The following is a 17,227-nucleotide window of genomic DNA, read 5'->3' as shown; positions in this document are numbered from 1 at the left end:
ACTGCTAAAATGTTGATAAATACTGGGCATCATTATTATGTGTAATTAGTAATTTCTTTTGTGCTAACCCTCAGGTATTACCATGGTCCAACTCCAATCCAGTCACTACAGTATGCAACAAGTCAGGATATTATTAATTCTTTTCAAAGTATTAGACAAGAAATGGAAGCTTATACACCTAGGTTAACTCAGGTGGGTAACTTGTTTAAAGATCAGAATTTCCATAGTTCCTTCTTATTTATGAGCACAACCAGTCAAACTACAACTAATATTTCAATTGGGCTTAAGAATATATATCTGCTAAATAAATTGAAAAAGTGAAGAGGTAGGGAGAAATGTGTTTGAAATGTTTTAGTAGCATCTTAAAAAAAAAGTTAATGGGTTTTGTGATTGCTGATCTTTTTCCTTTTATGTACTTGGTTTTTTTGTTTTGACAGTCTCAAGCTGTCACCCTGGGTAAGGTGCTGTGGTGTCACAGCTCACAGCAACCTCAAACTCTTGGGCTAAAGCGATTCTCTTGCCTCAGCCTCCCAAGTAACTACAGGCACCTACCACAATGCCAGGCTGTTTTGGTTGTTGTTCCAGTTGTCATTATTGTTTTTTTAGCTGGCCTGGGCCCAGGTTCGAACCCGCCAGCCTCAGTGTATGTGGCCGGCGCCCTACCCACTGAGCTACTAGTGCCGCCCTATATACTCGTTTTTGTTTGTTTGTTTGTTTTTGGGTTTTTTTGCAGTTTTTGGCCAGGGCTGGGTTTGAACCTGCCACCTCCGGCATATGGGGATGACGCCCTACTCCTTTAACCCACAGGTGCCACCCTATATATTCGGTTTTTATTGGCAGAATCTTCCAGAGTTCCAAATTCCTTCTGATATGATTCTGTGTTATGTACTATATGGCCTCCAACTCAGAATGAATATATGTATGTGTGTATATATATATATATTTATAAATAAAACAAAGCTCTTCATTCTTCATTTTTCTTACCATTCATACTTAAATTGATCTCCAGATTCTATCAGTCCTTCAAGAATATTTCTTAACTCCATTACTTTTGTTTAAGGAGAACTGATTAATTTCCACAATGCTACTGTAAGTTACATTTCTAAAATGCTGTCTCATCACGCTCCAGCTTTAAAATCTTCACTGCCTCCCTTCATTGCCATAGTAACAGTCTGAGTGCCTAGTCTGGCATGCAAGACTCCACAGTCTGTCTGCTGCCCACTTCCCCAGTCCCCTCTTCAGCTGTTTCCATCAGTTTCTTCCACATGTGGCCAAGCTTTCTGTTCTCCAGCCTAACACACTAAGCTGTCCAGAGTCTTTTAATCACATCATCTCCTTTGTGCTCCCTGTACTTTCACTCATCCTTTGTCTATTCTTAGAACGGCCTTAGCCCTTTCTGTCCTTGAGAAACTGAAAATTATTCAAACTCAGCTATAATTTTATTGCCTTTGTAAAGCAGTCCTCAACATGCCAGAATTAGGGTTTTTTTTTTCTCTGTTTTCATAAGCACTGAGAACATACCTATATAGTATAGTGCTTGTCATATATCACAACTGACTTTTTTACTTTTGATTTTGAAGTAATCTCAGGTTTACTGAAAATTGCAAAAAAATGTTTTTTCCAGCCATTTTGAGAGTAGGTTACAGACATAGCATCCCCTTACCCCTCAATATTACAATGTATATTTCCAAAAAGCTAAGGCATTCTGTAGTTAACATGGTACAATTATACAATTCATAAATTAACACTGATAACATTATTATCTAACCTACAGATATTAACTAAAATTATATCATTTGTACAGCTAATGTTTTTGGGCCAGCAGCCAACCCAGGTTCATGAGTTGTATTTAATTCTCATATGTCTGTAGTCTGCTTTAACATGGAATGATTTTTTAGTCATTCTATGTCTTTCGTGACCTTGACGTTGTAGAATACCCTCAACCTAAGTTTCTCTAGTTTCCTTCTGACTAGATTCACGTTAAGCACTTTTGCCAGGAATACTAAGGAAGTGATGTTTTGTCTTCCTCTCTGCAATTATATCAAGAGGCATATGATTTGTGTATGTCCTAACTTGTGATATTAACTTTGATCACCTGGTTAAGATAGAATCTGCATTGTTATAGGTGTCATTGTCGTTTGGCAGCCCCGGGCTGGATTCGAACCCGCCAGATCTGGTGTATGTGGCTGGCACCCTAGCCACTTGAGCTACAGGTGCCAAGCCTAAGTCTACTGTTCTATAAGATTTGATAAACATAGTATGTAACTACCAATACAATCAAAATTAAATGAAAATGGTTCTGTCACCCCAGAAAATGTTCCCATCGTCTCTGTAGTCAAACCTTTCCTACACCTTTCTCACTAGCTCCTGTGTCTCTGACAATGTCCCTATTATTCTTTTACCCCCTCCCTTTCTTTACGGCACAATTACAGATATTCCAGGCTCATCTTGTATTTTCCTGCCCCAGCCACGAAATCATCTTTTTTAGTTCTGAGTGGATTTAGAAACCAAGATCTGGACACTAGGTATACTCATTGCTATTGGGGTGTTACTGCTACTGGTTTCATCATCCCTTCGGCTAAGTCAAGAAATGTATACACATAAAAAATGCTCACATAACAATCTTGGGATTATTTGACCACTTGTTTCCATCCAGATTGTAACTCTACAGCATCTGGGCTTTGGGCCCAAATAGACCCACATTCCTTTTTTTTCTTAAAGTTTTAACTCTGTTGTCCAGGCTGCAGTCCAGTGGCATTAGCACAGCTCAATACAGCCTCAAACTCCTGGGCTCAAGCAATCCTCCAGTCTTAGCCTCCTGAATAGCTGGAACCAGATGTAAGTGCCTGCAGGCCTGGGTAACTTTTAATTTTTTGTGGAAATGGAGTCTCACTTTGTTGCCCAAACTGATTTTCAGACTACCACCTTCCTTTGCCTCAAGCAGTCTACCTACCCTGGCCTCCTAAAGTGTTGGGACTAAAGGCATGAGCTACTGCACCTAGCCCTCATGTTACATTTTTAAGCTACAGTATTATACACAGAGGGTGCCCAAAAAATGTATACAGATTTTTAAGGAAGGAAAAAAATATATTAAAAAGATGAATACAACAGGCAATTCCTGTGGCTCAGTGAGTAGGGCACGGGCCCCATATACTGAGGGTGGCAGGTTCGAACCTGGCCCCGGCCAAACTGCAACAAAAAAATAGCTGGGTGTTGTGGCGGGTGCCTGTAGTCCCAGCTATTTGGGAGGCTGAGGCAAGAGAATCGCCTAAGCCCAGGAGCTGGAGGTTGCTGTGAGCTGTGACGCCACAGCCCTCTACCGAGGGCAACAAAGTGAGACTTTTGTCTTGAAAAAAATAAAAATAAAAAAGATGAATACAACTCATGTTTGTCTTCTGCGATTATAAGAGGTGCTCAAAGTGGTTACGATTAGCATGCAGACATTTCTCATTACAGCTAACCACTGCTTGAGCAAAATTGCCAGGCCTTCCAGATTTTCCCTTGTGCACATCATACGCAGTACCACACATCTCAAACTTAATACAAATGCATGCATTTGTTAGGCATGTTGGAGGTTCTGTTGCATACTCACACCTCCAGTGTTGTACTTCCACAACATTCTCCAATTTAAATACCTCTTCAAAATGATCTTGGTGCCCTCAAATGACAGCTGTCCTTCCACTGTTTTCTTTAACCATCCCACCTGTTGTATGATGACGCTAGCATTCATTTGATTAATACCATCTTTTGAGTGAATATCATACTACACATTGCTACCATAGTTCAATTCAACTTTGAAAAGTAATGCATAGATAGCATCACTTTAAAATGTTATGTGCGTTTTTTGGCACCCTAGCTTTATCCCTTCTCTCTCTCCCACAAAATATACCTGGTTTTAAGTCTGAAATATAGTCTCCCACAAAAGTCTCCCACAAAATATACCTGAGATACCTGGTTTTAAGTCTGAAAGACCCAGTAAAGAGTTGGCAAGTTCAGCAAAAATCATTGAAGCCACTGATTAAATTATGAAATTTCTTACAAAAAAGAAATAGGAATAACATGAGCTCCCATGTACCCTTGTCTTACAGTGGTTTCATGCTGTACTTTTATACCAAGCTAATAAATACTTTTTAATCCATTCACTCATGGATTTCTACTCATAAAAACTTCATTGGAAAATCAGATACTTGCCTGAAGAAAGCAAGCCCCTGACTCTGCAAAAAATAGAAAAAAAATAGCCAGGTATGGCAGCATATGCCTGTAGTCCCAATCACTTGGGAAGCTAAGACAGGAGAGTCACTTGAGTCCAGGAGTTAGAGGTTGTTGTGAGCAAGGCTGAGGCACAGTACTCTATCCCAGGCAAGCGAGGCTCACTCTTGATAAAAAGAAAATTAGACATGCTAACCCTGTACTTGAGCTGTTTAAGAAATGAGTTCTTCTTTCTGTAGCCGCAGTGCCTGGCACTTGTTAGGCCCTCATTTATGCCTGTAAATGGTGCTGCTATAATGGGGGAATTATTTTTCTTCTTTTTGGCTGTTCTCTTCCTTGAAAGTTAAATAATTAATACATTTCCGCTCTGTTGATTCCTCCCTGCCCCCCAGCTTCTTTTAAGGATATATTTTAACATGTTGTTTTCTTTCCTTAAATTCAGTGTTACTTTCACTGGTGAATTGACTGATTAAATTGAGTTAGTGCTTAAGAAAGGGTTTAAGAGGGCAGTGCCTGTGGCTCAAAGGGGTAGGGTGCAGGCCCCATATGCCGGAGGTGGCAGGTTCAAACCCAGCCCTGGCCAAAAATTGCAAAAGAAAGGGGCGGAGGCGGGGGGTTCAGAAAGGAAAAAAACTGTAAAAAAGATGAATACAACTCATGTTCGGCAATAGCTTGTGATTTTTGCAATTCCTATGGACTTACATGGTATTCCTGCAAGATTAGCAGGTATTCTCTTTGTTTCCAGTAGTTTGCTCTGATTACTGTTGATACAAATGATGTAATACTTATATAGAAATGAATGCTTAACTTTTTGTTATAAAACTAAAATGTTAAGAAAGAAAGGTGGTGAAAAAGGAGGAAAACCATTTTCTGTGTCTTCGTTTCTTCCAGGTTCTCTCAAGTAGTGCCGCCAGCAGTACCATTGCAGCACTGTCACCTGGAGGAGCACTTATGCAGGGAGGAGCACAGCAAGCCATAAATCGTATGTGCCGGGCTGCCTTCTACCTGCTGCTACCTCTTTGCTCAGCTAAGCTCCAAAGAGCAAGCCAGGAGGAATGCTAAAGTTTTATTGGTTTTTCTTTGTATTGTTTCTGGGATTTTTGTTCTATAGATTTGTTTTTATGCATTCAGATTCTGAAGAGATTAGGTTTCAGAATTGTCATAATATTACAAATAGAGGCACCTTACTTGTCTCCCTAATGTTTTACTAAATGCTTCTGAGAATAAAGGGAAACTTGAAAGTTTCTCCAAAATCCCATGGGTTTTCAAATTCTATGATCGCTCATCCACAAAATTCATAATTTACTTAAAATAGCGCATGCTGGTTTGGCAATGGCAAAGAGTGCATGTTCAAGTTTTTCTTGGAGGGGTCATTTTTTTTCAGAAACTACACATGTGTGAAAATAGTTTGACCCTATGGACCATGTCCTTCTTTTGCAGAGATGGTGCCAAATGATATTCAGTCTGAATTGAAACACTTGTATGTAGCTGTTGGAGAACTACTACGGCATTTCTGGTCCTGTTTTCCCGTTAATACACCATTCCTAGAAGAAAAGGTTAGAACTAATTCTGAACACAGCCAGCTATTGTGGTTATGACTTAGGGAGGTATTATTTTGAAATTGGAAAATTTTTGAGTGTTTGCCATGTACCAGAAACTGGAATTATCCTAGCACTCTGGGAGGCCAAGGCAGGTGGATTGCCTGAACTAACGGGTTCCAGACCAGCCTTAGCAAGAGCGAGACCCCATCTTTAAAAATAGCCAGGCATTGTGGCAGGCACCTATACTCCCAGCTACTTGAGAGGCTCAGGCAAAAGAATTGCTTGAGCCCAGGATAGAGGTTGTTGTGAGCTAGGACACCACGGCACTCTACCAAGGGCAACAAAGTGAGACTCTGTCTCAAAAAAAAAAAAAAAAAAAAAAAGACTAGAATTAACTACCTTGCGTATGTTATTTAAGCCTCTCAGCATCTGTAGGGAGTGCAAATTAATTCTACCCATTTCATAGATTAGGAAACTAAGATCCAAACCAGTTCCATAATTAATGATCATACAGCTTAAAAATTGTATCTACCTCTAAGCCACTGTGAATAAAGCATAGAGACCAAAACAAATCACATCAGTAAAATTATTCATATCTGATGTATTTTTTAAAGATAGCAAAATCCAAAATAAGGACTGACAGCAAATATACCAGTAGGCATTTAACATTAAAACCCCTTTAACCAATTAAAAGACAGTTGACAAATGGGAAAATATAGCATTAATAATAACTTTATAGATTGTTCTTATAAACAGTGATTAAGAAAAAGGTAATGGTGGTGCCCCTAGCTCAGTGGGTAGGGCGCCAGCCACATTCACCAAGGGTGGCAGGTTCAAGCCTGGCCTGGGCCCACTAAACAATGACAACTGCAACCGAAAAAAAAAGAAAAGAAAGAAAAAGATAAATACCTCATTAACAACAGGCAAAAGACTTAACAGGCAACTCACTGAAGAATGCACACAGGCCAGTTGCAGTGGCTCACATCCTAGCACTCGGGAGTCTGAAGCAGGTGGTTTGCTTGAGGTCAGTAGTTGGAGACCACACTGATAGAGACCCCATCTCCACAAAAAACAGAAAAATTATCTGGGTAGGGTGGCATGTGCCACAGTCCCAGCTACTTTGAGGCTGAGGAAGGTTAACTTGAGCCCAAGAGTTTGAAGTTGCAGTGAGCTATGATGATGCCACTGCACTCTGCCTGCAGCAGAGCAAGACCCTGTCACAAAAAAAAAAAATAGAATGTAAGGGGCGGGGCACAGTGGGTCATGGCTGTAATCCTAGCACTCTGGGAGGCTGAGATGTGCAGATCACTTGAGCTCAGGAGTTCAAGACCAGCTTGAGCAAAATGAGACCCCATCTCTACTAAAAATAGGAAAACTAGCTGGGCGTTGTGACAAGCACCTGTAGTCCCAATTACTTGGGAGACTGAGACAAGAGGATCACTTGAGCCCAAGAGTTTGAGGTTGCTGTGAGCTATGACATACCACAGCACTCAACCCCAGGGCAACCGAGTAAGACTCTAGTTTCAAAAAAAAAAAATACCAGGTCTAGTAAGTCCAAAGGGAAACTTTCGCACTCAATTTGTCTTCAAATAAAGTTACAGTAAAATAACATTTTACCTATTAATGTGCAAAAGAATAAAAAAGTTTTGATATCAGGCTCAGCGCCTGTGGCTCAAGCAGCTAAGGCGCCAGCCACATACACCTGAGCTGGCAGGTTCGAATTCAGCCCGGGCCTGCCAAACAACAGTGATGGCTACAACCAAAAAATAGCCAGGCATTGTGGCGGGCACCTGTAGTCCCAGCTACTTGGGAGGTGGAGGCAGGAGAATCGCTTGAGCCCAGGAGTTGAAGGTTGCTGTGAGCCGTGATACCACGGCACTCTACCCAGGGCGATAGCTTGAGGCTCTGTCTCAAAAAATAAATAAATTTGATTATCAGGCAGATTGCTAACAAGTGAATCCTTTCTCCCACCATTTAAAGTGTTTGATGTTACACAGCTATGATTTAATAAAAAAATAAAGTGTTTGATGTTAACATTCAAATGAAATTTGACATTTAGAAATAAATAAGGAATATTACTAGGAAATAGTTCACAATGTAAATGTTAAGTTACAAAGATGTTCTACCACTGGCCCTGTGGCTCAGTGAGTGGGGCGCCGGTCCCATATGCCAAGGGTGGCGGGTTCGGGCTCAGCCCCGGCCAAACTGCAACAAAAAAATGGCCGGGCGTTGTGGCGCGCGCCTGTAGTCCCAGTTGCTTGGGAGGCTGAGGCAAGAGAATCGCGTAGGCCCAGGAGTTAGAGGTTGCTGTGAGCCTTGTGACGCCACAGCACTCTACCCGAGGGCGGTACAGTGAGACTCTGTCTCTACAAAAAAAAAAAGAAAAGAAATGGAAATGGCCTAAATGTCTATCAGAAAGGGATTGGTTGTAAGAAGCATTCAGTGTGTTTATACACTGAAATACTTAATTCATTTAATTGTCATTAATTGTCCTCATATCAAAATTGAGTACATAGGATTCATGCTTCTCCATTCTTATGATGCTTTACTTAGAATAATGTCTTCCACTTCTATCCAGGTTAATACAAAGGCTGTAAAGTCTCCATTTTTTTTAATGGCTGAATAATATTCCATGGTGTACATATACCACAGCTTGTTAATCCATTCCTGGGTTGGTGGGCATGTAGGCTGTTTTCCATATTTTAGCTATTGTGAATTGAGCTGCAATAAACAGTCTAGTGCAAGTGTCTAGGTAGATGCCCAATAATGGGGTTGCAAGATCAAATGGGAGGTCTAGCTTGAGTTCTTTGAGAGTTCTCCATACTTCCTTCTAAAAAGGTTGTATTAGTTTGCAGTCCCACCCCCTTTTTACATTTTAAAGAATTTTCAAAAAAATAAAAAATAAAATAAAAAAAGAATTTTCTACAGCAGAAGTAACCTTCTTATGTGAAAGGTATTGTTTTTCTCTTGGTCTCTACAGTTTCTTTGAGATTTGTCTGTAATTAATTGTTTCTCTTTTTTTAGGTAGTGAAAATGAAAAGTAATTTGGAACGATTCCAAGTTACAAAGCTCTGCCCATTCCAAGAAAAAATTCGGAGACAGTATTTAAGCACAAATGTAAGGCAACAATCTGATTTGGGCCTGAATTTTCTTTCTGTTTGTAGTATAATGATGAAATTAACTTTGTTTTCTTAACTTCCTTCTTTTCTGTTGCTTATAGTACTGTGTTTTTAATTGTAAAATGTGTAAGTATTGAAAAGAGAGTATAGGGCGGTGCCTGTGGCTCAGGGAGTAGGGCGCCGGTCCCATATGCCAGAGGTGGCGGGTTCAAACCCAGCCCCGGCCAAAAAACCACAAAAAAAAAAAAGAGAGTATAAAGTGCATATTTTTTTAATTGCAGAATATTATGGGTGTATGTACATTTTGGTTACATAATTTGTGATACATATTTTTTAAATAGTAAAACAAGCATATATGTACTCAGCAATAGCAAAAGTAGTAGAATAACCCATAACCCATTCCCTGATTTTCCCTGTTTAGTTGTATGCCACTCCTTCCACCCTCTAGAGATCATAATTATCCAGGCATTTGTGATAATCATCTCCATGTTTTTCTGTATAGATTTCTAACATATTTATACATTCTTACAAATTTGTATTATTAATTTGGAAAAAATGAGTAGCAAGCACAAACTTACCAATATAAGGCTGAATTGGTAGTATCTGATGATACACCAAATGGTTCTGAGTTTTTGGCTCAACTTTCCTGATTGTCAATAGCAGGGAAAGTCAGTTAGATAGTCACTAGCTGGATGTTGTGGCTCTTGTCTGTAATCTTGACACTCTTCGAGGCCAGGGCAGGAGGATCATTTGACCTGAGGACTTGAAACCAGCCTGAGCCAGTGAGACCCTGTCTCTACTAAAAATAGAAAAATTAGCCAGGCATTGTAGCAGGCACCTGTAGTCCCAGCCACTCAAGAGGCTGAGATAGGTTTTTGGCCGGGGCTGAGTTTGAACCCGCCACTTCTGGCATATGGGACCAGTGCCCTACCCCTTTGAGCCACAGGTGCCGCACCAGGAGGCTGAGATAGGAAGATCACTTCATTCCAGGAGTTGAGGTTGCTGTGAGCTAGAGTGGCACTCTAGCCAGAGCAACAGCAAGACTCTGTCTCAAAAAGAAAAAAAGGGTCGGCACCCAGAGCTAAGTGGTTAGGGCACCAGCCACATATACCGGAGCTAGCAGGTTTGAAACCAGCCTGGGCCTGCTAAATAACAGAGACAACTGTAACAAAAAAATAGCTGGGATTGTGGCGGATGCCTATAGTCCCAGCTACTTGGGAAGGTAAGGCAAGAGAATCGCTTAAGCCCAAGAGTTTGAGGTTGCTGTGAGCTGTGACATCACAGCCCTCTACCAAGGGTGACATAGTGAGACTCTGTCTCAAAAAAAAAAAAAAGAAAGGAAAAAATATTAAATGTCACTTTGTGCCCATGATTTTTGGCAGTTTGGGGTTTTTTTTTTTTTTTTTTTGGTGTGGCTTGTTTGTTTGTTTGTTGAGACAGTCTCACTGTCTTGCCCCCAGTAGAGTACTGTGACGTCATAGCTCACAGCAACCTCAATCTCTTGAACTCTAGCAATTCTCTTGTCTCAGCCTCCCAAGTAGCTGGAACAACAGGTGTCTACCTCAACCCCCAGCTATTTTTTAGAGCCAGTCTCACTCTTGCTCATGCTAGTCTCCCAACTCTTTTTTTTTTTTTTTTTTTTTTTTTTTTTTTGGTTTTTGGCTGGGGCTAGGTTTGAACCCACCACCTCTGGCATATGGGACCAGCGCCCTACTCCTTGAGCCACAGGCGCCACCCTGGTCTCCCAACTCTTGAGCTCAAGTGATCTACCTGCCTCAGCCTCCCAGAGTGCTGGGATTACAAGCGTGAGCCACTGTGCTCAGCCAGCAGTTTTTCTTTAAAGCAAGGCTAGAGAAATCATACAAAGTTTTGTGTGCGTGTTTTAGAAATTCTCCCAGACATATCAGATATCTTAAGATATCTTAAGTATAATCATGCATTATTTAATGATAGGGCTGTGTTCTTAGAAACTCATCCTTAGTTTCATTGAACAGAACGTAACACAGACATAGATATGGCCTACCTAGGCTGTTGCAGCATATTACTGTACCAAAAACTGTAGGCGGTTGTAACACAATGGTAAATATTTTTATCTCTAAACATAGAGAAAGTAAAGCAGAAATCTGATATGAAAGATTAAAAAATGGCACCTGTGTATAGGGCACTTACCATTAATGGGTCTTACAGAATTGGTAGTTGCTCTTGGTGAATCAGAGAATGAATGTTAAGTGAATATGAAAGCCTCTGAAAACTTCATAAACCCTATACGCTTAAGCTACCCTAAATGTATTTATTTTTGTGTGTTTTGGTGTATTGTTTTGTTTTGAGACAAGAGTCTTACTTTGTTGCTCAAGGCAGGAGTGCCATGATGTCACGGTTCACAGCAGCCTCAAATTCCTGAGCTTAAGTGTTCATGCTGGTCTTGAACTCCTGAGCTCAGCCTCCCAAAATACTTGGATTACAGGTGTGAGCCACTGTGCTCTGTCTCCTAAATTTATTTAAAACTTTTTTCTCTGAATAATAAATTAACCTTAGCTTATTGTGCCATTTTATTTTATAAACTTTAATTTTTTAATTTTTAGACACTACTATAATAATGCTTAAAACACAGTACCTTGTGTAGCTGCACAAAAACATTTTCTTCATATCCTTATTCTGTAAGCTTTTTTTTTTCTATTCTTAAATTGTTTGTCTCTCTTTATAAACATTTTTTTTTAAACCTAAGACACACACATTAGGCCTAAGGCCTCCACCAGGCCAGGATTATCAGTGTCACTTCCTCATCCACATCCTTTCCCACTGTAAGGTCTTCAGAGGCAGTAACATGCATGGAGCTGTCATCTCCTATGCTAGGAATGCCCCTGCTTCTGGAATACCTCCTGAAGCTCCTGCCTGTGGCTGTTTTACAAACTAAAATAATTATTTAATAATATAGTAAATATGGGGGGTGCCTGTGGCTCAGTCGGTAAGGCGCTGGCCCCATATACCGAGGGTGGTGGGTTCAAATTCGGCCCCGGCCAAACTGCAACCAAAAAATAGCCGGGCATTGTGGCGGGCGCCTGTAGTCCCAGCTACTCGGGAGGCTGAGGCAAGAGAATCACTTAAGCCCAGGAGTTGGAGGTTGCTGTGAGCTGTGTGATGCCACGGCACTCTACCGAGGGCCATAAAGTGAGACTCCGTCTCTACAAAAAAAAAAGGAAGAAAAATAATAATAATATAGTAAATATACAAAACAGTAACATAGTCATTAGCAATATTATGTGCCATAATAGATGATGGGAATTTTTCAGCTTTTGTTATGTTCTTGTGGGACCACCATCATAATGTCTGTCATTTGTTAACCAAAGTGTTATGTGGCACATAACTATAGTTAAACACATAAAGAATCAGTATTTCAATAACTAGGATAATTAAAAAGGGATTTTTAGCAAGTTTTTAATCCCTAAAAAATGCTAGGTGGGTTTTCTCAAAATGTAAAATAGCATTGCTTAGAATCAGAAAAGAAGTGTAGCGTATCTTCCCATAGGAGGGCAAGAAGGGCAGGTAATTTTCAGGTCATGTGCCTTCTCAGTTCATTAGAACTGCGTGGAGGACTGTACTGTGTTAAAGTACACTGAGGTCATGTGCAGCCTTACGGGAGAGTCTCATTCTGTCACCTATTTCTTCTACTTGGTCCTACTGTAGAGCCTCTGCTGCCCTTCGAGCAAAATAATTTTGTAAGTTTCCAGACAGAGCTAAAAAGCGCAAGTGTCTCCACTAACCCTAGTAATAACAGGTGTGGCAAAAATAGGAGGGTTTTTTTTGTGTGTGTGTGGTTTTTGGCGGGGACTGGGTTTGAACCCACCACCTCCGGCATATGGGACCGGCGCCCTACTCCTTGAGCCACAGGCGCCGCCAGGAGGGTTTTTTTTTTTTTTAATCTGTGCCTCTTGAATTCGAGTCATTGAAACGCTAAAAGAATTTAGGACTTCTTGATCTGCATCCCTCTCTTTCCAGAGTTGACTTACAGACTGTAATACTTTACTTCCAACCATACAAACACTATCACTCTCCAAGGAAACAGATATCCCAAGGACTACTTCATGAGCCAGTGTGAGGCAAGTATGGGACGGTAACTGCAGTCCCAGCTACTTGAGAGGCTGAGAACAAGGAGTTTGAGGCTAATGTAAGCTAAAATCGTACTACCGCATTCCAACCTGAGCAATGTAGTGAGATCCTGTCCTTTTAAAAAAAAAGAAAAGGGCATTGTGATCCTGTTTGATATCTAGTTAGTTTGTGATGTGGGCACAATTCTCATTCATTCAAAGATCTATAGTCCTGCCTAGGCATATAGCTAATACCTATAATCCTAGGAGGATCCACTGTAGGAGGATGAGGTGGAGAATTACTTGAGCTCAGGATATTATAAAGTGCTTCACAAAATTTTGTAGAATTAACTGCAAGAAGCTCTTGAAAATCAGATTCCTGGTCTCATCCCAGGCCTGCTGAATCAGAATCTTCAGGGCAACCAGGAGGAGATAGGAGACATTTTTCAAATGTTTATATAGATGCTGATACCACCATTCGGCCTTAGCAGACCAGTGTTTAAAATTAAAAATCCGTGATTTAAATTGGTCCTCTCATTTGACAGAAGAAACTGAGATCTAGAGCACAGTTAATGACTGTCATATGATTTTCTTGTTGGTTAATGATAGGGCAGACACTATAGTCCAGATAGAGCAGATAATTGTCCAGCCTTTTCACTGTACCCTAACATCGCTCTCACCTTCCAATACAAAGTATTTCTGATAACACCTTCATACATGGCTTCCACGTAGCCTCGATGACTGGGGTAATACAGATGAACTTGGAAACTATACTCTGAAGTATGTGCCAGATTTGGGTCAGAAGCATTAACTTCCCTTGCCTTGCTTTTGTTTTTCAGTTGGTAAGTCACATAGAAGAGATGCTCCAGACAGCCTACAACAAGCTCCACACCTGGCAGTCACGGCGCCTGATGAAGAAAACGTGAAGTAGTCATAGCATTCACAGGTTTTGTGAGATTGAAAGAACTGACCTGCAGCAACTCTGGAAACCTGGCCTGACAGACACGCAGATGACCACACAGAAGTGAAAAGAAACATCTGCACCACGCCAGCTCCCAGAGCTGATGCTATTGTACTTGCACATTGGGAACTGAAAGGAAGGAAGGGACTGTGATTCAACTAAATACTAGGGAGATAAATTAAGGCAGAACCAAAATGAGCTAAGTTGCAAATATATATATATATAAATATATATATGTATGTGTGTATATATATGCATATATACATACGTATATTTAAAAAGACTGTTTACTGCAGTTACTCAGGAACTGCTTTTGATTCACATCAAGCTGCTTTCAGAAATTAAAAAAAAAACAAAAAACACTTTTTTAAAGGGTGCATTGATAAATTCTGAGGTTTTTTTGGTTTCTTTTTCTGTGTAAATTTTTTTCTGAAGTTTTTGGCACAGGGTAGACCTTAAGTATTTTTCCTCCATCTTCCACTTGGATCCTCAAGTTTTACTGAATTCTAGTTATACCTTACGTCAGCAAGTTAAAGAGTACTTTAAAGGAGAGGGGAAACTGTTGCTCAACCATCAGGAAACAGTTGTAGTCAGAAGACATCATTGCTCCTGTGTTTCCTACGGAAATAAGAAACAGATATTGCACTGAATTTTTGTGGTTTGGAGTCCCTAAATAATAAAGAGGGAACATTCTTGCAGAAAGTTGTGTGGGGTTTTTTATGCAGAATTTTGTCAGAAGACAATGGCGCTGCATGTTTTTCTTTGAGTGCAAATGTACATTGCTAAGATTTTTTTTAAGATGGCATGTGCTTTGAAAAGAGGAAATTGCATTGTAAAGAGTTTAAAAATCTTATGAGTGAGAAATATAAAAAATCTTATTTTCACCTCTTTAGAAGAAATAAAAGATGTTTCTCGTATCTCCTTTTCTATAGTATTTGACTGTTACTGTCCTTGGCGAATCGATAATCATTGCATAGTGACTGAAAAGCCTAAATGCAAAAAAAAAAAAGCAAAGTTCTTATTTCTGGAATCTGTGCCATATTTTGTTCCTAATAGGATCAACTTAACTGTTTAAGACTTTAGATGTCTTGTATTGAAAATTACACGAAGTAAAACTTTTTATACATACTCTTTCAACTGTAACACATCTTGTGGCTTCTCATTATGTGTGAGTTTACTCTGGTGGCTGCTTGAGAACTACATAAGCTGGTTATCCTTCATATAATGGACATAACAAATCAAAATCTGTTGAAACCTTGCACTCGTAAAAGGAAAGAGGCACGTCAGTTCCTGCCTGTAGTGTTTCCATTTCTCCTTCAGATTAGTGTAGTAATGGTGTAATAATAGCAGCAAGCAGATAGAAAAACGTTTGAAATAGAAAAGTATGCTTGGCTTGGCACTGGTAGCTCAAGCGGCTAAGGCGCCAGCCACATACACCAGAGCTGGCAGGTTGGAATCCAGCCCCAGCCTGCCAAACAAGGACAACTACAACCAAAAAATAGCCGGGCGTTGTGGCTGGAACCTGTAGTCCCAAACTACTTGGGAGGCTGAGGCAAGAGAATCGCTAAAGCCCAGGAGTTGGAGGTTGCTGTGAGCTGTGAGCTGTGATGCCACAGCACTCTACCCAGGGCAACAGCTTGAGGCTCTGTCTCAAAAAAAAAAAAAGAAAAGAAAAAAAGTATGCTTATTAGGGAAGACAGATGTAATAAAAATCACACCTGTAATCCTAGCAATTCTGGAGGCTGGGATGGGAGGAATGCTTTAGGCCAGGAGTTCAAGACCAGCCTGAGCAACATGGCAAGACCCCATATCTACAGAAAGTTAATAAATTAGGTGTGATGACACAAGTCTAGTCCCAGCTGGTCCGGAGGCTGAAGCAGGAGGATTACTTGAGCCCAGTTCAGGCTACAGTGACCTAAGCCCCTGTTCTGCAGCCTGTGGGACAGAGTAAGACTGTCTCAAAAAAAAATTTTTTTTTTTTTTTTAATAGCCGTGCGTTGTGGCGGGCGCCTGTAGTCCCAGCTACTCGGGAGGCTGAGGCAAGAGAATCGCTTAAGCCCAGGAGTTGGAGGTTGCTGTGAGCTGTGTGACGCCATGGCACTCTACCGAGAGCCATAAAGTGAGACTCTGTCTCTACAAAAAAACAAAAAAAAAAAAATTTTTTTTTAATGACACGTATGTGGAGCCTACAGAAGAAAAGACAACTTTGGGAAATTGAGTAGGCCTCATTAAAAAGATAATAGTTTATCTAATCCTTGATGGTTGAATAGGATTTTGTGGGATAGAGAAGATAAGTCATTTGTTTCTTTGTTTTTTAGTCTCACTCTGTTTCCCAGCCTAGAGTGTTGTGGCATCAGCAAGTAATCTTTCTGCCTCAGCTTCCAGAGTAGATGGAACTATAGTCACATGCCACATCACCCAGCTATTTTTTCTATTTTAGAGAGAGAGCCCCTCGCTCTTGCTCAGGTTGGTCTTGAACTCCTGAATTCAGATGATCCTCCCTCCTTGGCCTCCCAGAGTGCTGGAATTATAGGCATAAGCCACCACACTCAGCCAAGTGATTTTTTTGAAACTGAGGGAAGAACATGATGGTGTGAAAGTTTGAAAGACCCCAGTATGTTAGAATGTAGGAGGAATTTGTTGGGTTTGGAGGGTTGAGAGTGACAGGTAAGGCTAGGGAAACACGTTTAGTGAATTCAGGTTGTGAATGACCTTGCATGCTAAGGTAAGAAATTCAGACCTCACCCATTAGGCATAAAGAACCTGGGAGAAAATTTCGAGCCAGTTTAAGAGGTTTTTTGTTTTAAAGAAAAGGTTCTGACGGGGAGGCCAGAACCTAGAAGGCTTTTGGAATAATTCACACAGGAAACTAGGTCCAAATTAAAACAGTCTTGGTAAATAGGGACTGAGTAAAGGCATTCCTGAAGTGTATGTGACCAAATCTCAGAGAAAATGAAGGAATTAAGAGTTATTTTACCACAGATGGCTCTCAATTTCATGTCTAGTTTGCATTTGAGATATTTGAGCCATGGAGAGGCTTAAAAGGAACTTTGGTAGTCTTCCAGGCCTGCTATAGCCCCCTACCTTCCCGGTATGAAAATAGTGGCACTGGTGGTGGTTGAAGGCTACCATAAACCAGCACTGCGTGAAGTACTTTTCCTGCTGTATTTTTTCATTCTCATACAACAACCAACCTGCCTCTCAGTGTTTTACAACCTTTTCATCTCTTGGCACACGTGAACCTATAGTTAGCCTTCCACGGCACACTTAAATTATGTTGATCCAAAAAAAAGTAAAAGAATGTGCTTGTTT

General features: G+C 40.5%; 1 protein-coding gene across 1 annotated transcript in view; it reads left to right on the top strand.

The window, feature by feature from the left end:
• GTF2H1 (general transcription factor IIH subunit 1) overlaps positions 1-15,054 on the top strand; it is a 42,694-nt gene extending 27,640 nt beyond the window's left edge. Inside the window, exons 11-15 of the mRNA XM_053561147.1 lie at positions 75-192; positions 5,101-5,191; positions 5,650-5,765; positions 8,775-8,867; positions 13,794-15,054. Of these exons, the coding sequence (XP_053417122.1) occupies positions 75-192; positions 5,101-5,191; positions 5,650-5,765; positions 8,775-8,867; positions 13,794-13,880 (505 nt within the window). The 3' untranslated portion in view covers positions 13,881-15,054. The remainder of the gene's footprint in view (positions 1-74; positions 193-5,100; positions 5,192-5,649; positions 5,766-8,774; positions 8,868-13,793) is intronic.
• The last annotated feature ends 2,173 nt before the right edge of the window (positions 15,055-17,227 follow it).

Source organism: Nycticebus coucang, chromosome 14 (genome assembly GCF_027406575.1).
Source record: "Nycticebus coucang isolate mNycCou1 chromosome 14, mNycCou1.pri, whole genome shotgun sequence".
Lineage (NCBI taxonomy): Eukaryota > Metazoa > Chordata > Mammalia > Primates > Lorisidae > Nycticebus > Nycticebus coucang.
Note: the sequence above shows the minus strand (reverse complement) of the source record. Positions and strands in the feature narration are given on the sequence as shown.